Source organism: Taudactylus pleione, unplaced genomic scaffold (assembly GCF_031769625.1).
Source record: "Taudactylus pleione unplaced genomic scaffold, aTauple2 ptg000017l, whole genome shotgun sequence".
Classification (NCBI taxonomy): domain Eukaryota; kingdom Metazoa; phylum Chordata; class Amphibia; order Anura; family Myobatrachidae; genus Taudactylus; species Taudactylus pleione.
Genome location: NW_028284419.1, coordinates 446,210 through 465,931, shown reverse-complemented (window position 1 = coordinate 465,931; position 19,722 = coordinate 446,210). Strand labels below are relative to the sequence as shown.

The following is a 19,722-nucleotide window of genomic DNA, read 5'->3' as shown; positions in this document are numbered from 1 at the left end:
GACTTCACATTTGGAATCTGTACCTTGAGGATATCTGCGACTGTACCTAGCATCGAAAGAGAGATTCTGCTATGATATCTGTGAAACACAGAATATCAAGAGAATGGTATGGAAATGGAAATACAAGCAATAGTGGAATGGGTTAAATGCTGTGTGCCAGACCCAAACCTAGCTCTCTGTGAATGTCTGCAATGGGAAAGAGCCTGTCCCGAAGACAATGCTGCGGACAAGTCCTACCTTAGCCCAGATGGTAGCCTGTAACTGATAGAGGATTGTGTTGTTGCTTGGTACAGGTGCAGAGTACTTTCCCGCAGTTGGGAATGCTTGTGGGTTTTCCAAGTTTCCTGTAGCAGGTCACTGCTGGGACAATGGAAAACACAAATGGCTTGCCAGTCTGTTCTCTGTAACAATGCTTTATATATAGATGAATGAATTAGTGTGCAGCAGCCAGCTTCTCAGTGACTGGACCGGGTGCGCAGACGGATCTCCATGTAGTAGGACTAGAAAGCATGTCACCATTAGTGTCTTGCTCGGGACTCTGTTTAAAGTATGTACCAGAGTGCACTACCTAAAATTATAGCTGGAGAGGGGTACGGCAGTTCTTTCCTTTTATTTCATAATTAAATACATTGTGACATCTCCTTTAGAAAATATAATAATATTGTTTGTACTTTTTGTGATGCCTCGGTTTTTAAAATCATCCTTTTGTATTAATAGCATACCAGCTTTCATGGACAGCTTTCTTCATTACATAGATAATACTTTTTGTCACTATATACTGCTTACAGTATATCACATTAACTGGGTGACCCTGTTGGCCAATACAGTACCTACATCAGTCCTTCACATGCAAAATTAAGAAGCATACAATTACGCCACTGCGCCCTTGCGCCCCCTATGGAAGTGGCATACCAATGCATATCATCTGGCAGGTAGGAGACGAGGTAGCATCTTTTGGCTCTTCAGACTGGCAGTGTGGTGCTTGGCTGTGACATTCTAGCCAAGTGCCACACAGCCAGCATCACTGACACGGAGAAGCAGCAGTCACCAACTACACATATTCCTGTTCATTCTAGCACCCTGCACCTAATCAGTGAGGAGGGCGTATTTAAATTTTTGAAGGGCAAAATTTTAGATGTGATCTATCTCTACACTACTGTAGCGATATATCACATATAAAATTTTGCCCATAAAAATTAACACAAATAACAGTTGCTTCAATTAAATCAATCGCAAATAAGAATAGGAAATGAAACAACATACTGAAATACTAAATAGTGGCCTGTTCTTGAGAGCGCTTTCTCTTTGCTTGACGCTTGTACTCCTCTTCTGGGGAATCTCTTGTCACTGTTCAACAGTAGTCAACAAGCATAGAAGCTTTCCACCTACCCTTATTTCTTTGTTCCATTGCTGAAATAACTTTGTGAAATCGCTCACCGTGTTCGTCACTCACTGAATCATGGTTGTCAGGGAAGAAGTCCAGATGAAAGCCGAGAAAGTGAATTTTGAGTGACATGTTGCAGCCTTATTGATGATCCTTTTCTAGAAGATTGTTCACAATCCCAACATCAGTTTCAACTCTTCTTTTACCCAAGAAGCCATGCACAACACCTTTTAAAGGATTCCCAAGTTGCTTTCTCATTACCCTGGAGGACTTGTCAAAGTTTTCATCCTTAAGAAGTTGGCCAATTTGGGAACCAACAAAGATCCCTTCCTTAACTTTAGCATCACTCAGAAGTGGAAATTTTCCTCTCTTGTACATGAAAGCTTCTCCATCTTTGTTCATCCCCTTTACAAAGTTCTTCATAAGTTCGAGTTGGATGCGTAAAAAAGGCAGAAGAATTTAGCTCTGATCAACCAGAGGACTGTGATGGACATTTTTTTCCATGGCCTACAATGACTCAGCATTCCTGTATTCAGGTTTGCCAACATATATATTCTATAGAACTCAAAATTCTCTATTGTTTGCGTCGTCATAAATGGTCTTTACATCTGAACCAGGGTTGCATAAAAATCGGATTTATTTTTTTTTATAAAAATAAAAAAAAAATCGGATTTATTCGATTTAAATCGGATTTTTTGGATTTAAATAGGATTTTTTTTTTATTCATTTCTTTTTTTTAAAGTAAACTTAATTTTAGATGTTTAAACGTTGTTTTAGTAATAAATGAACAATTTTTGAAGTGAGAACAGTAACAAAATGAACACAGTAATAGAATAAATACACACTAAACAGTTGCATCAAGAAGTACAATTAGGCTCTGAATTTCACTCAATCAGTTGATCAAACATGTACATGTCTTTGTCCATGTCCTCACGTTTGTCCTCAACAGAAAAGGCTCTGTAGCATGCAGCCAGCTTAGCTGCTTTTAATTTCCCAATCTGTTGGTCGTTTTGGATTGTACAAAACCGAACGTTGAAAAAATCCTTTCAATTCCTGCACTTGATGAAACTGCGGTGAACATCTGCTTCAGAAAATTTTCTACAGAAGTGTCTAACCGAAGTTGAGCTGCGTAGGACATCCACTAGGCTAGAGGAGATACTTGGCGTAAAGTGTCCACTTCAAACATGTATGGTGCAAATGGTTTCATGGATGCACAAAAGTTGATGATGACCGGCATAATTTGACGATTATTGGCATGAGCAAACTCTATAGCAGTATCAATTTCAGCAGGACTAAGCTTTTTTCCCCTTTACTGAAGATCAAGTAGATTAGCCAGCAAGTGGCCATCTGCGAGTGCAATTTTAGCTCTTGCCTTTGCCATCTTTACTACATTGCTGTAGTGTCCAATCTCTTCAAGATTATCTAACAGCTTCTTCCACACTTGTACAATATCACTGATTGTGCAGTCGCATCTTTGTGCACGATCCAGAGTTACAGCTACATCATTTGATTCCATTTGTTTGATTTAAATCGTGCAACCCTGATGATTTAAATCATCATGTAATCATTTGATTTAAATCGTTCGATCCTGATCTGAACAGAGCGCTAACTGAGAGTTTTAAATGTCACATTCATTCGTCGCATGCCAGTGGCATAACTTCATCCCAGGTGCCCGGAGGCAAGATAAATATTGGTGCCTCCCGACACCCCAAATTAAAATTTGCCAGCCCCAGCTGCTGCCGCCCCCCTATGCAGTTACTTTTATACAGTGCCCCCAGTAGTGGTCCCCCTATGCAGTGCCCCCAGTAGTGGTCCCCCTATGCAGTGCCCCCAGTAGTGGTCCCCCTATGCAGTGCCCCCAGTAGTGGTCCCCCTATGCAGTGCCCTCAGTAGAGGTCCCCCTATGCAGTGTCCCCAGTAGTAGTAATGCCCCCTGTAGTGTAGGGCCCCTGTAGTGCCCCCAATTGTAATGCCCTTGTAGAGCCCCCGTAGTAATGCTCCCTGCAATGCCCCCAGTAGTAATGCCCCTTGAAGTGCCCCCAGTAGTAAGGGCCCCTGTAGTGCTTCCAATAGTGCCTCCAGTAGTAAGGCCCCTGTAGTGCCCCCATATGATGCCCCCAGTAGCAAGGCTGCTGTAGTGCCCCCATAAGATGCCCCCCGCACACACATACACCACAACACTCAACTTAAACCCCTCTCCAGTGCCTGCTTCTGTCCGTCCCCGGCGCCCGCTCCTCGGAACTATGGGAGTTACGTCAAGACATCACTCCCATAGTGCACTGCGTGACCCGGAACTCAGGAGTGAGCTCCGTCCTCCAGCTGCCGCTGGCGCCAGGGGGGGTGGGGGGGAGAGCCGAGAGAAGGAGTGCCGATCAGCGGCGCTCCTTCTCCATGCACCTCCTCCTCAGCAGTACCTGGAAAGGCCAGGTGCCCCCTTCAGGGCGGGCGCCCAGCGGCAAATGACTCCATTGTCTCCAGGCATTCCACCACTGTCGCATTCTGAAATCAATTAGAAGTAACTATTTTCACGTCAGCAACATTTTCACTATGGGCAGTGTTATTATTGACATTTACTAATATAGCGCCTGCATATTCCGTTGCGCTTTACAATTATTTAGTGTGTGCATACTTATTTTTCATTTTCACAAAATAAAACATTAGTATCAAAAAAAGAGTGAAAATAAAAAAAATCCTTCGCTGACATCTTCCGTGTGACTGCTGTATAGGCAGTAACGCTGTATCTGGCAGCAGGTAAATGGTATATATATTTATTATAGCACAGGAGGAGCAGAGGCCCTGATTCAGAGCCGGACGCTCTGACAGAGCGCCTCGCTCTGAATCAGGGCCGTCCCTCTTAATTTTTAGAGCGGCCTCCTGACCTGACAGCTATAGCAAGCAGCCAGGAAGATGGTCGCGATGGTCAAGACCATCGTGACCATCGGGCTTGCGACGAGACCCTTGTGGTAAGGTCTCGTTGCCGCAAGCCCTGGAGTGCTTTCGGCTCTATCAGAGCCGAGAGCACTCCCACTGACATCACTTGTGATGTCAGTGGGGCCGGCCCCAGATGGTAGGGAACGCCTCCGTCTGGGCAGCCACGCCCCGGCACGCCAACCAAAGGGGGCATGCTGTCACTCACCATCGACTGCACTCCCCCTTTGTAGCGAGACCTGGAGCGACGGCTTGCCCTTCGCTATCCGGGTCTCGCGCATGCACACGACGGAGCCGCCTCCGTCGTGCGCATGCGCACTGGGCCAACATCGACCCGCTTGCGATCGCTCAGCGCTCGCGAGCGGGTCTGAATCAGGCCTAGAGTCCTAATGTTATTGTTATACAGGGGAGCATTCTCTAGTGCTCTGTTATAATTAGGGATGTGCGCCGGACCATTTTTACTGGATTTGGATTTGGCTCTGATTCGTCATCCGGCATTGGGTTTGGATTTGCCAAACCTGCCATGACTGGATTTGGATCTGGATTTTTTACAAAAATTGCCAAAAAAAGCTAAAATCATATAATTTGGGCTTTTTTTTTTTTTTTTCGTTCCTAGAGCATTATTAACCTCAATAACATTAATTTCCAGTCATTTATAGTCAATTTAGACAATCTCACAGCTCACAAAATAGTTTTCACCATTATTGGCCAAAGGTTGCAATGAGCTGGTTGGTTACTAAGCAACAGAGCAGCAGCACAGACAATTTAAAGCACATCTATGAAACATTGTCACACAGCAGTGGCAGAAATGAAAGGTAGAGCAAGATGGAATTGTCCTTGATACCTCCCACCCACCCAGTGGGGTACGGCCAGCAAAGTCACAGTACTTGTATACACAGTGGATGCCTAAAAATATTATTTTTACTTTTTTTTTTTACACTGGAGTACTTAATCAGTAGCAGAGTAGCGCAGCATACATTCAGCATGCAGTGTGACCCCCACAGTCACTTATTATTACAGCACAGCCTCTAGTCACTCGTCTGGACACAGCCACTTCTAGGTTTTAGCGCAGATTAGTGCACAGCGTGCTTGTAACAGTTAAATGGCGCAGAGTCCCGAGCGCGGTGCCTTATATAGAGACCGAACATCATACAAGACTCACGAGAATCCGATGTCGGGAGGATGACATTCGGCCTCGAAGTGGGATCCAAGTCAGTCGGGAACTCAGCGTGGCTCGGGTGGACTCGGATCCCCTGTGTTTGGATCTCTGTTTTTTGCTTTTTTTTTAGATCCGAGCCCAGTAGGAAGATCCAAGCTCGGATCCCCTAAGTTCGGCAGGGTTTGGATTTCCTAAAATCCGAACCGCTCATCCCTAGTTATATTACAGTTGCAGCACCCGCTAGTGCCCTGTTATAATTATATGTGGAGATTGACTCGTGTCCTATTATAATAATTAGTGGAGCAAACTATCATACCCTTTCTGATATCCAGTGTAGTCTACCCTCCCACCCCTGTTCCCCTCTCTCAATGTCTGTACACCTTCTGCTCTCCTGTGTACTCTCCCTCTCCATTGTGCCCCCTGTCCCCTCTCCCCATGTCTGTACACCTTCTGCTCTCCTGTGTACTCTCCCTCTCCATGGTGCTCCCTGTTCCCCTCTCCCCATGTCTGTACACCGTCTGCTCTCCTGTGTACTCTCCCTCTCCATTGTGCCCCCTGTTCCCCTCTCCCCATGTCTGTACACCTTCTGCTCTCCTGTGTACACTCCCTCTCCATTGTACCCCCTGTCCCCTCTCCCCATGTCTGTACACCTTCTGCTCTCCTGTGTACTCTCCCTCTCCATTGTGCCCCCTGTTCCCCTCTACCCATGTCTGTACACCACCTGCTCTCCTGTGTACACTCCCTCTGCATTGTGCTCCCTGTTCCATTCTCCCCATGTCTGTACACCTTCTGCTCTCCTGTGTACTCTCCAGCTCCATTGTGCTCCCTGTTTTCCTCTACCCATGTCTGTACACCACCTGCTCTCCTGTGTACACTCCCTCTCCATTGTGCTCCCTGTTCCCCTCTCCCCATGTCTGTACACCTTCTGCTCTCCTGTATACTCTTGCTCTCCATTGTGCTCCCTGTTCGCCTCTCCCCATGTCTGTACACCACCTGCTCTCCTGTATACTCTCTCTCTCCATTGTGCTCCCTGTTCCCCTCTCCCCATGTCTGTACACCACCTGCTTTCCTGTGTACTCTCCAGCTCCATTGTGCTCCCTGTTCCCCTCTCCCCATGTCTGTACACCTTCTGCTCTCCTGTGTACTCTCCCTCTCCATTGTGCCCCCTGTTCCCCTCTCCCCATGTCTGTACACCTTCTGCTCTCCTGTGTACTCTCCCTCTCCATTGTGCTCCCTGTTCCCCTCTCCCCATGTCTGTACACCTTCTGCTCTCCTGTGTGTCTCCCTCTCCATTGTGCTCCCCTGTTCCCCTCTCCCCATGTCTGTACACCTTCTGCTCTCCTGTGTACTCTCCAGCTCCATTGTGCTCCCTGTTCCCCTCTCCCCATGTCTGTACACCTTCTGCTCTCCTGTGTACACTCCCTCTCCATTGTGCCCCCTGTTCCCCTTTCCCCATGTCTGTACACCTTCTGCTCTCCTGTGTACTCTTCCTCTCCATTGTGCTCCCTGTTCCCCTCTCCCCATGTCTGTACACCACCTGCTCTCCTGTATACTCTCCAGCTCCATTTTTGTCCCCTGTTCCCCTCTCTCCATGACCTTTTGCTCTCCTGTGTACTCTCCGCTCCCACCTCTGTGCCCCCTATCCCTTCTCCCCATGTCATTCTCAGTGCAAAATATGTGCTATACAGGCAGTGAGGCATAAATTGTGATGGGACCCAGGAACTGGAGTAGGACCCCAATTTTTTTAAAGTGAGTGGTCCCTAGGACCCACATTTTTTCTTTTTCATGCCATAGGGGGACACAGGCATTACCTTGGCTGGACCAGGAGGAGTCGAGCACCAACTAGTTAAACTTTTTTTCCCATCAGCCGCGGCTCCTCCCCCCTCCCCTATACCCCAGCCCCAGGCAGATCAGTTTTTAGTTTGGTGCCTTGCAGGAGTAGGCACTGAGTTAGAGACTGGTTTTTTAAGCAGTCTAGCATTTAAAAAAAATTTATTTAATTTTTTTACCATGAGTGAGCAGCGCTAGGCAGGATGCCCGCGCTGCCGCTCCACCGACCCTCTGCGCTGGTGGTCACAGCACTGGCGAGTGGGTCAGTGTCTTCGGACGGTTCCTGGCACGCACCAGGGACCCGCAGCCGGACGCCGGGGGGAGGACCGTTGGTGCTTGATCAGGTGGCTCAGTGGGCTAGAGCTCATATTCTACAGCATTTGAATGTATCTATGTAGGTATTGGTTCGTGTGTGTGTGTTTTTATTCTGGGGTATTAATGCTCAGGCAGATGTTATCGCATATCCAGCCCTGGTTTTCGCCTGGGTTCCTAAAGCATTAGAGACTGGGCAGACGCCCTTCAGGAGGGCATCTGATCGGGTACCTATAGGAACGAGGTTTGGAGATTAGTGGAGCATTTTAGTGAGGCGACCTCTTTTCTTGTAGAGGCAGCAGTAGATACTGATGTCCTAACCTCCAAGGTGTCAGCATCCTCGGCAGCTAGGCGAGCCCTCGGGCTTTGTTCCTGGTGCACTGGCTTAGACTCTAAGTAGGCCCTAGAGTCTCTTCCTTTTTCAGGAGGTGTGACTATGGTAGCGACGTCCAGGGTGGCCTTCCTTCCTTCTGTGGCTGACCCTAGATTAAAAGTTCTCAATTTCTTTTTCAGGGTCCATAGGGATCCACAGGTATTCCATGGGGTAATGTGGTTGGAGAGATCCAGGCACCAAACAGTTAAAGCTTTCAGCTCCCAGGATGCACTGGGATCTCCTCCATATATACCCCACCCCTAGCCACAGGCCTTCAGTTGTTTGTTTGGTGCGGCAGGATCAATACGCACCTTTTTGTAACGGGACTGCTCGTGCAGTCCTTAGCTTTTATTTTATGTTTTATTTTATTTCTTATGTTTGAGTCAGCGTCTGTATTAAGACGCAGATAATGTGACTCCATCTACCACCGTCGGACCAAAAAATCAGTAATTGTGCTGGTAATTTCAGCGGGTCTCTGCTTAGCTTGCTAGGAGCGACCTGGGACCTGGACTGCAACCGGCTGCACGGAGATGACAGGTAGGGCGATTCCTTGCTTATGGGGAATCGTGCGCAGCAGTCCTTGATTCTGGTGTCAGAGACGTACCAGAAGCCGCTGCAGTCAGGGCCCAGCATTGTCCGCTTCCTCACTAGACCACCGGGTCCTTATCGTCTGACGCGGGGATCGGCAGCAGATGCATATCTGCTGCCGGTTGATACAGCTTAGGAGAGGTAGGCGCTCCCCGACAGCTCCTCCCCCCGACCGAGACGCAGTCCTTTGATAAGGTTTTGCGCTTCTGGGTTGCTCCGCCTACCCTCTACGCGTATATGAGACGCTCACAGCCCGCTATTGGTGCGCTATTTTTGTCTCAGGAGAGTTTGGGTCATTCTCTGTGTATATCTCTCCCGTGGTTAAGGTATACAGTGCTCTATATCCTACCATGCCTTGTGTTTGAGTACATAATTTAGAGTATATTGCAATTATATTGTGATTATTTACATATGCATTGTATGTGACTGTTTGCCGGCTGCTGTATAGATACTGTCCTTTATGTCTGACTGTCAATTATAGCCATCACTGTGTTTTCTATCCATCCCTCTGGGGTGTGTTTTTTTTATTTTTTCTGGGTACTTCACATTTAAATTGAATTTGTGAAGGCTGTCACATTGCATTTGTATTGTTTCCTTTACTTTGAAAAATGTCAAGAGATAAAGGTAAACAGGACAGAAAGGCTCCTGTGCTGATTCCAGGTAAATCCTGTATGACCAGTTTGTCCTCACAGGATATTTTGAGGGTTTGTGTATTGTCTGTTATAAAGTGCCACGTTAGTCCAATTTTTGCACAGATCCCCCATCAGATGCGGTCAAGGCCTTGGCCCTTCAGGAAGCTATTCAAATACTACTGCAGGCAGGGGTAATAATCCCGGTCCCTGTGTCTCAACAGGGAAGGGGTTATTATTCCAATCTGTTTTTGGTTCAGAAACCACTTGGGGCTTTTCGCCCTATCCTGAACCTCAAAACCCTCAACAGATTTATCCATATTTCCAAGTTTTGTATGGAAACTCTCCGGTCAATTATTTTGGCAATGGAGCCTTGGGATTTTATGGTCTCCCTGGACATTCAGGATGCATATATACATGTTCCCAGTACATCTTCATACCAAAGATTTCTACGGTTTGCTGTCCTGCAGCAACATTACCAATTTCAGGCATTGCCTTTTGGTCTGTCGACGGCCCCTCGGGTCTTTACCAAAATTATGGCAGTCATGAAGGCTTACCTAAGGCGTCAGAGTATCAGAATACTTCCATATCTGGACGACCTTCTGATATTGGCACAGACTCCAGTTGTTTTGCAACACCATGTTCAATTGACAATAGCTTGTCTACAAAGGCACGGCTGGATCATCAATTGGAAAAAATCATCTCTTCTTCCAACACAGCAGATGGTACATCTGGGAGCATTTCTGGATTCTCAGGCACAAAGGGTATTTCTGCCAGAGGACAAGATTACAGCTCTATAACTGCGGATACGCAAGCTGTTACGCAAGTGAAGGGTATCCATTCTGTCAGCAATGCAGGTCCTGGGATCAATGGTATCCACCTTCGACATGGTGGGGTATGCTCAATTCCATTGCAGGCCTCTGCAAAGATTGATTCTCTCCAGGTGGAACTGACAGTATCATCTAATAAGGTCCCAGAGGATCCTTCTCACTCTGGAGGTTCGCCTCTCCCTCCTGTGGTGGCTGAAAAAGGACCATCTGAAAAAAGTGGGTGCTTCTAACTACGGACGCCAGCCTTTGCAGATGGGGGGCAGTGATAGACAAATCCTTTCCGGGAAGATGGACAAATCAGGAAAGTCATCTGCCAATAACATTCTGGAACTGCGAGCCGTATACAGAGCACTGATCATGGCACAGGACCTGCTCCAGGGCAGGCCAGTGCAGAGCCAGTCCGACAACGCGACTACAGTAGCCTATCTCAATCATCAAGGAGGCACACAAAGTCTTGCAGAAATGAAGGAAGTGACAAGAATTCTGATTTAGGCAGAACGTCCTCTTCCAGCCATCTCTGCAATATTCATACCAGGAGTTCTCAATTGGGAAGCAGACTTCCTAAGTCGTCAGGACATACACGCCAGAGAGTGGGCTCTCCATCCGGGAGTGTTTCAGCTCCTGGTAAACAAGTGGAATCTACCAGAAGTAGATCTCATGGCGTCACATCACAACCACAAGGTCCCCAGGTATGGGTCCAGGTCCAGAGAACCATCCGCAGCATTCGTGGACATACTGGCAGTAAGATGGGACTACAAGCTGGCGTATCTCTTTCCTCCGAATTCTCCCCTCCCATTAATTCTCAGGAAATCAAGCAGGAAGGTGGAACAGTAATACTGGTGGCTCAGGCTTGGCCCAGACGTCATTGGTTCACCGACATATAGAATCTGTCTATAGACAGTCCATATCCTCTACCTCTGCGGCAGAATCTGCTAATGCAGGGTCCCTGTCGACATCCGGACTTAGGCCCTCATTCAGAGCCGTTCGCTATTTGCGTTCGTTCGTTCAAAAACAAGGGGCGGCTATGCAAATGATCCGTTCGCACATTGCAGTCTGTTCACACCTCTAAGTCTGAACGAGCGAGCAAAACATACGCTCGTTTATTTGATAAAAACGCCCCCTGGCCGCTCGCACCATACGTCATGTCCGCTATTTATTAGATTAATCGAGTACATCGAACAGGATATGAACTGCTCGCTATTCTTGTGGTTGTTTTTTTCAACCGCTATTTTGCGAGCAGTTCTGAGTTTAAAAAAACCAAGTGACGTGGTCATTGACGCTGCTGTATTAATTATGCACACCCATAAAACGCCCGTTTTGACCTTTAAGCACGCCTGCGATCGGATCTCCACTCCCCGTTTTCAAGCACCTTCCCCTGTTACCACCCACATACGCCTCATTCTGTCACTCAAAATAGCAGGCACTCGCTATATTGCGTTCAAATGATTTTCGGCCGCACTGACTGGTTCGCGCATGCGTACTAAAAACCGTACGCATGCGCAGATGTGCGAACATCGCTCGGAACGAGCGTACTGCCGCTAGCGAGTGGCTCTGAATGAGGGCCTTAGTCTGGCTTTGACGACACGGCTCTTGAATCTTTCATCTTAAGAGCCAAGGGTTTTTCCAGCTCTGTGATTCAAACGATGCTTAGGGCACAAAGGCCTTCCTCTGCTCGTATCTATTAAAGAGTTTTTATTTCCTTTGGTCAGTGGTGTTCACCCTAAACTGTTTAGGGTTTCCCGGTTTCTGGCTTTTCCCCAGGCTGGATTAGACCTTCGTTTCCGCCTGGCTACATTGAGAGTACAGGTTTCTGCACTCAGTATGGTTCCAAAGAAAGATTACTTCTTTGCCAGATATTAGAATTTTTTTTCAGGGAATTCTGCGAGTTCAGCCTCTTTTTGTCCCACCAGTTGCACCGTGGGATCTGTCTTTGGTTCTTAAGGGGCTACAGGTTTCCCCATTTGAACCTCTGGAGTCTGTAGACTTGAAATGGTTGACTGCAAAGACACTTTTTCTCCTGGCTATCTCTTCTCCACACAGAGGCCCTGATTCAGAGCCGGACGCTCTGACAGAGCGCTCGCCCTGAATCAGGGCCGGCCTTCTTGTTTTTTAGAGCGGCCTCCTGGCCGCTCACATAGCTGTGGGTGACCACCCACAGCTATAGCGAGCGGCCAGGAAGATGGTCGCGATGGTCAAGACCATCACGACCATCGGGATTGCGACGAGACCCTTGTGGTAGGGTCTCATTGCTGCAAGCCCCAGAGAGATTTCGGCTCTTACAGAGCCGAAATCTCTCCCACTGACATCACTCGTGATGTCAGTGGGGCCGCCCCCAAACGTAGGCGTTCACATGGGAACGCCTCCGTTTGGGCAGCCACTCCCCCGGCCCGCCCACCAAAGGGGGCCTGCTGTCACTCAACATCGACAGCACGCCCCCTTTGGTACGAGACCCAGAGCGACGGTTTGCCTGTCGCTATCTGTATCTCGCGCATGTGCACTGGGCCACCATCGATCCGCTTGCGAGCGGGTCTGAATCAGGCCCAGAGTCTCTGATTTGGCAGCGCTCTCTTGTCGCTCCACATTTTTGATTTTTCAACCGGATAGACCTGTTCTTCGTACTAGGGAGGGTTCCCTTCCTAAGGTAGTGTCCTGTTTTCATGTGAATGAAGAAATTGTAGTTCCAGCTTTTCATGCTCCAGACCTTTCTGTAGGTGAAGCCTCCCTGGATGTAGTTCGTGCTCTCCGAATCTATGTGGAGCGTACAAACTCTGTTAGAAAATCAGATGCTCTTTTTGTATTATATGGTTTTCACAAACAAGAATGGCCAGCAAACAAACAGACCCTGGCTCGATGGTTACGTATGACTATCTCTCAGGTGTACACAAAGGTTGATCTCCCTGTCCCAAGCATGGTGACTGCACATTCTACTCTGTCTATAGGGCCATCATGGGCATTTAGTCGTGGTGCCTCTGCTGACAATTGTGCATGGCAGCCACGTGGTCTTCTGTCCACACCTTTCTTAGATTTAATGCCTTTGATACTTTTGCCTCTTAGGATGCTTCCTTTGGGCGATGAGTTCTCCTTTCTGCTCAGCAGCATCTCCCACCCTAGGGGAACTGCTTTAGGACATCCCCATGGTATCCCTGTGGATCTCTAAGGACCCTAAAGAAGAAAAATTAAGTTATGGTAGACTTACAAGGCAGCAGCAGAGGCGTGCGGGAGAGTGGGTGAGCGGCCAGCAAGTAAAGGTAAGCGCCGGGGCCAGGACCAGGGCCAGCCTGGGGGCACTGCATAAAGGTGCCAGCCTGGGGGCACTGCATAAAGGTGCCAGCCTGGGGGCACTGCATAAAGGTGCCAGCCTGGGGGCACTGCATAAAGGGCCCAGCCTGGGGGCACTGCATAAAGGGCCCAGCCTGGGGGCACTGCATAAAGGGCCCAGCCTGGGGGCACTATAAGCCTGGGGGCACTGCAAAAGGGACACTTTAAACCTGGGGGCACTGCATAAGGGGCCAGCCTGGGGGCACTATTTAAGCCTGGGGGAGCTACATAAGGGACCTGTCTGCGGGCACTACTTCAGCCAGGGGCACTGCATAAGGGCAAAGCTAAACTACAGGGGGCAATGCATAAAGGGGAAAACTACAGGGGGCACTGTATAAAGGGCACAAATACAGGGGGCACTGCATAATGGGCTCTTTTGACTGAGAGCCAGTGGGGGAGCAGCCTGAGACATGTCGAGCTGGACTTGTCTGGGAGATACCCCTTTTCCCGGCGCGTGCATAATTGCGAAGGCACCCACCCGGCTACTTTTGGATGCCACCCGGCTGGAAAAAATTTCCTCAAATAAAAAGAGTTATCAAGGTAAGTGTACCATAACTCTAATTTTTCGCTCCTTTGGTTTGCAGGAAAAAGGCATGGGGCCAGCCTTGCTTGATATCCCAGGGTTACTCATCTATGGGTTCCAGGTCCGAGCTAAACAGCTCTGCTCTATAAGATGCCCTACCACCAAGTCTACTGACTTCTGCTCTTCTCCGAGACCTGCTTAGCGACCACCTCGGATACCTGGGTGCCAGGATTGTCTCCCAAGGCTACGCCATAGCCTTTCGAAAGTGGCCTGTAAACCAGTTTTGTTCCACAGGTTTTCCGGGGGTTCAGGCAAAGCAGTGATCCTGCAGTAGTCTTTTACTACCTGGCTGGCTCTAAAGTAATGGTTCCAGTTTCCCAGTCTCAAAGGGGCACTGGCCTTTCGGCCAGCCTCTTCTGGTTTCTGTAGCCTAACTATTGGTACGCAGATCTCCTCGACCTTTCCGTGGACTCTCAGCTCTGTCTACCTCGGAGGTTGGTTTTTTTCTTTCAGACCCGTGCTTCCATCCGGTTTGGAACCATCTTATTTCAATGGGGTGGTTCCTGAGAATCCGTCCTGCGAACTTAGGGCTTTTCCAGTGCAGTCAGTCATACTATGCTGAATGCCTTCCTACGCAGGATTTTTTGGTCTGGATTTGGGCCTCCGTCTCTTTTCTTTGCAGGGGTGGAACTGCTCTACCAGTCTTCTGCCAGAGTCAGTTTGCGCTGCGATACGTCACTAGTGTATGGGCTCCTGTACACTTTAGGAACATCTCCTTTAATTAACTTTAACTATTTGTTCTTTTTTCTGGTCGGTTTAGTCTTGTCTAGAGTATGTCTTCTGTGTCATGACCGTCTTTATTACAAATTCTTGATTGGTCCTCTTGCTCACCATACTGTACATCATGTTTTGTCATATTTTTATACTGGCTAATTGCTAGCAGCAAAAAATAAAAAAATGTTTTCAAGTGACATCAACATCTACTTGAGAGGTGTATTCTTATAGTACTTTTAAATTTATTAAGATATGAAAAACATCAGTGTATTCCAAATGGGTGCTGAAATTGTTACAAATTGCACATACTGTATGCCTAAAGCTGGGTACACACCTGGTAGATATATCTGCAGATCAACCTATCTGCAGATGATGGTTGTTCATACACACTGAACAACCTTCATTACCATCTAAAGATACAGTATATCTGATGTGAGGACATTGACCAATTAATCTTTTACCCCGTAAACACTAGCAGATTGTCTTTGTGAAATGTGCTACATAATCCTGTAATTTACATAGTGGGCTGGACTATTGAATAGCACACAGGGAAACGAAATAGGGCCTCTATGCTCCTGTAATCCTCTGCTGCTGTATCAGCATCTGTGTCATAGGGCCTGATTCATTACGGATCGCAACTGCGATTACGCACGCAGATGGACGATTGTTGCGTACTGCGCATGCATCGCAGTGTGCGAAGGTTCCAATGCGATCACACTGTGCCGGACTCTGCTCCATGGTTATGGCAGAGACTTTCTGGCAGGGGGCGGAGGACAGGCACTGGTGGGCAGGCGGCGGCGGCAAACTGTCAGAGCAGCCAGTCCTATACTATTTGCACAGAACCAGCCACACAAGCACACACTGCAGCTGGCTTTTAGGGGCTGTCCTCCTGTGACGGCCGGCTGCAGCTCCCACGACGATGACTCAGGAGTAGCTTTACATAACCCAGCCAATCATGGTAAGGCTCTGAACGGCCAACCAATCGTGTGGTCGGTGGGTCAGCCTTACACACCGCACGATGCCCAATATATATGCAGATATTTTGGGCATTGGCTGTGCAGCACAGCCGACGCAATATGTCTGTGAACGACGTTGTTCACAGACATATCATCTGTACACACTGACCGACCGGCACAAGATATATTGACCGATCAATTGCCAGTGTGTACCCAGCTTAAGTCAGGATGCTTGTATGTTTTGATTTAGGTATTGGGCTATGTAAGAAGAGCCTAACAAAGGAGTTATCTGAGCTACGTACTAACCGGGCAGATTGCTGTCTAGCCCTATTTATCAAACTCTTTTTTTTTTTTTTTTTTTTTTTTTTTAAAGCTTGGCTACAATGGTAAACGGCATCTGAAGAAGACATTAGCCGCTTTGTCCCTGTGGGATACATTAATGTTTCCAGTCCCTCTCCAGCAGCCTCTGTTATCTAATACAGCCATTTTTGCACAATATACCATAGACATGCATGACCTTATTGCTGTTGTTGCAATTTAGACATGCTTAAACATTGTTACACACTTTATAGTAATGTTGTGATATTAATGTGACGTCTTTTATGCATCTACGATTTGTTATCAGAGTGCCAATATTTGTTTTATTAAAAATATATTTTAACTTGTGGGTACATTTTTTTTTTTTTCATTTTCACAGCGCTGTTTTGTCTAATTATGCATGACCTTATGGCCGTGCCTGCGCAGTACCAAATATTGCAGTGATGTTACAGCAATAACTGTCATTTCGGATATAGTGCGTCTCAATCACAACACCACCTTTGTGCATACATACTGTGTAACGCATGCACCATAGGGGTTTTTAGGGATTCTCGTGCTCGCACAGTAGCAAACAATCGTTAAACTGTGAACTGCGTGCGATTCCAAATCAGGCCCTTTGCCTAATCTTGCAGTACATATATAACTGTACTTATAGCCGTATGCCAATTGCCATTGTAATTAGTATTTATTAATATTTTGGTGCTTGGATCAAAAAAAACTCCCTCCTGCCTCCAAAAACTTTTATTCATTTAATAACAGTTACTTATATTGCACCAGCATATTCTGTCCTTTACACAAAACAGTAATAAAAAAAGACTGGGTAATAAGACGGCACACATTATATACATTTTCCATTACACTATAATATTTCTTATTGAAATCGTTTTGCATTCTTTAAGTTGTTACATTTTAGTTTAGTTGCTTTCAGGCCAGTGCGGGGATTTGCACTCATGTGCTGTTGACTCTTTGCATGGCCTCTGTGTACAAAGAGCTGCTGTTTGCACTGGCCTTGCCTCCGCCAGCATAAAGATCAGTGGATGAGGCATGTTACATCCTGGTACAGTGAGTATTGCTGTGAATGGAACTTTGGCTTAATTCGCCATCCTCCTGAGACTGAAATACACCATCCAGACTTGTATGTCATCATTCCTTACATTGATCTTTTACAAACCTGCTTTGGTGACATGGCAGTGAAGTTCCTCCCTTTGAACAGGTTTTTGTTTTTTTTGTTTGGGCTTGTTTTACTTTTTTTTTTTTTTGCACACAAACTGAAAACTAGTTAAACCATACAGTATGCCAGGATTATTCTATACCATTGCAAGACAGCATGCAGGATTGGCGGAGTTAAGCACTTTTATGGAGGAAAATAGAGAAGCTATCATGAGTAAGCCAGAAAGAGAGGAGGCCGCACCAGTCCCTGAGACCTCCCAGTCAGTATGTATAAATCACACTTAACTTGGATTACAGAATAGAAAGACACTGTGACATACAGTACATGATGTCATACACTTTTTTTTTTTTTTTTTCATGTTCCTATTTGTTTGCATTTATTGCAGATTCCGGTCGTAATAGCTGTTAAATACTAGTATTATTGCTTTTTCTATGCTTGTGCTAGCATAATCTATAGTATAGTGTGTGTGGCCAGCAATGTTTTAATTTTTTTTCTGTTTCTATGGGGGCCAATGTATGTGTGTGTTGTTTTTCTGGGGCCAATGTATGTGTGTTTTATTCCTATGGAGGCCAGTGTGTGTGGTTTTTTTTATGTGGCAGCCAATATGTATGTTTTTTCATAGGTCGCGCTCGCCGCATTGCTGGATGGTGTGCCTTGGTAATTTGAAAATCTTGCGATACCATCTCACACCCTCATGGAGGTGCGCACAAAAAAACTTGCGTTTTGCTCTGAAAAAAAAAATATGCAAGTTTGGAATTGGATTTCAAATGCAGTTCGCAGTGCGAGTTTGCCCTGAAAACTGCTCGCACCAGCCAACTCACACCTAATTGGCTTGCCCCCATTGTGTCCTCTGCTATAACGTAATCTTGCAGTCCATGTGAGTGTACTGTATGAGCACAGTGGACCAAAATAGTACATCCACTGTGTTGATACTGTACACTTGTGTGAACCATGGAGACTGTGTTCCATGGGGACTGTAACATAGTCTAAATTACAGACTATTCCTCCTGTAACAATCAACCTAAGATAAATCATTATGTTGCATATCGATCACTGCACGGTTACATGATCATTTGTTATTTTATGTATCACCTTATTGGGTTCTGCTTAGTCTATGGCAAATTTAGACACTGGAGGGATTTCCAGCTGTAATAACCGCTCTGATATATATTCATTTTGTGAAAGCTGCTTATCAACTACTAGAAATATTTGTGAACAAATTTGTTTTCTTTCGAAAAACATTGTACATAAAAAACTAATCTATAGTGCAATTTCTTCATTTCAACTACAAATGAAAAAAAAAGTTTGTCAAATCCATGACGACTCTTTTAATCTGCGGGTTTTTGTAACTGGTTTGCAGACTCCATATCTCCCAGCAATTATAACACACATGACAGTTATCGCTTCCATAAACGCTAAAAAAAATATTAAGGCAATGTGCCTGTTCCTGCTTAGAATTAATATGCTAAGTAGGGTCTATACTGTATATAGGGCCTGATTCACTACCGTACGCAACTGCGTGTGCAATAGCGATTACACATGCAGTTCAACTGTGATAGTATGCTAATACATTGCCCTCTCAGCACTACACAAGGACACCCACTTTACTCAGCACACATCCGTAACGTTTAGCAAGACTGCAAAACTATCAGTACAATCGAATACCATCGCAGCCACATGCACTCTTGCACAAGCCCTGACTTTCCTCAGACATTGCTAACAACCACGCATGCTATGAGACCCCACACTGCATATGCCATCACAGTGGATAATTTATGCACGCCCCTGCAAGGGTGTTGAAACGCGCTGGCACGCCTGCGTTTGCCCGACCACCCCCCCGTCACCACCCACAAATGGCACTTCCTGTCAATAACTCTGCGATGGGTGTGCGTAGCCTCTGTGATCACAGACCCGATCGCAGTGGCCAGTTTTGCACACTGCGATGCATGCGCAGAACGCAACAATCTGCCGATTGCGTGCGTTTCGCTGTTGTGTACGGTAGGGAATCCGGTCCATAGTTCAGTATTATGCAAAATCCTTTATAACATGACTTGGCATTAAAACAAATGCTACAATAGGGATTTGGTGCTTCTCTACTCCAAAATACATTTAAAGATACACTGAGGACTGCTATAACAATGTATCAATTTACTTAGTTTTTTTTTTTTTTTAATTTTTAAAGCTGTTTCTGTTCTGTTCCAGATCATCAGCTAATAGACTAATAGACAGTAGCTTGACAGGCTAATAAAATAGTCAACATTTCAGTAGCAAAAGAGTTGAAATCCTTATGGAAATAACCAGGGCAGAGTAACATGGGAGTAATGAATTGCCTTTTAATTATGTTTACCTTCTCCAGTGAGCAAAGATTATGACTGATAAGATAATCAGGGCTGGGAGAGCTCAGAATAGGTGTGCTTAGTACACAAGTTGCCACGTCTTTAGTATGCTGTCTGTGCTGTTTTTGATCATTACATAAATCTATTATTGCAACATAAATGCTTATACTTGAAGTAAAGTACATTGACAGTAATGTGTATGTTGATCTAAAATAATAAAATCATATTGCTATCTTGACATAGGGCCTGATTTAGGATGGAAACAAGTGGCCCATCTAGTAGTGGCACTGCAG

The 19,722-nt window shown here is 46.2% G+C and overlaps 1 protein-coding gene across 2 annotated transcripts in view; it reads left to right on the top strand.

Moving 5' to 3' along the window:
* SLC35A3 (solute carrier family 35 member A3) overlaps window positions 1-19,722 on the top strand; it is a 92,388-nt gene that overhangs the window by 12,616 nt on the left and 60,050 nt on the right. The window contains exon 1 of one of the 2 annotated variants that reach the window (XM_088481483.1): window positions 17,220-17,356. The exons of the other annotated variant lie outside the window; for it this stretch is intronic. Within the exon in view, the coding sequence (XP_088337609.1) occupies window positions 17,279-17,356 (78 nt within the window). The 5' untranslated portion in view covers window positions 17,220-17,278. Of the gene's footprint in view, window positions 1-17,219; window positions 17,357-19,722 lie in introns of those variants that run through there. 2 annotated transcript variants of the gene reach the window in all.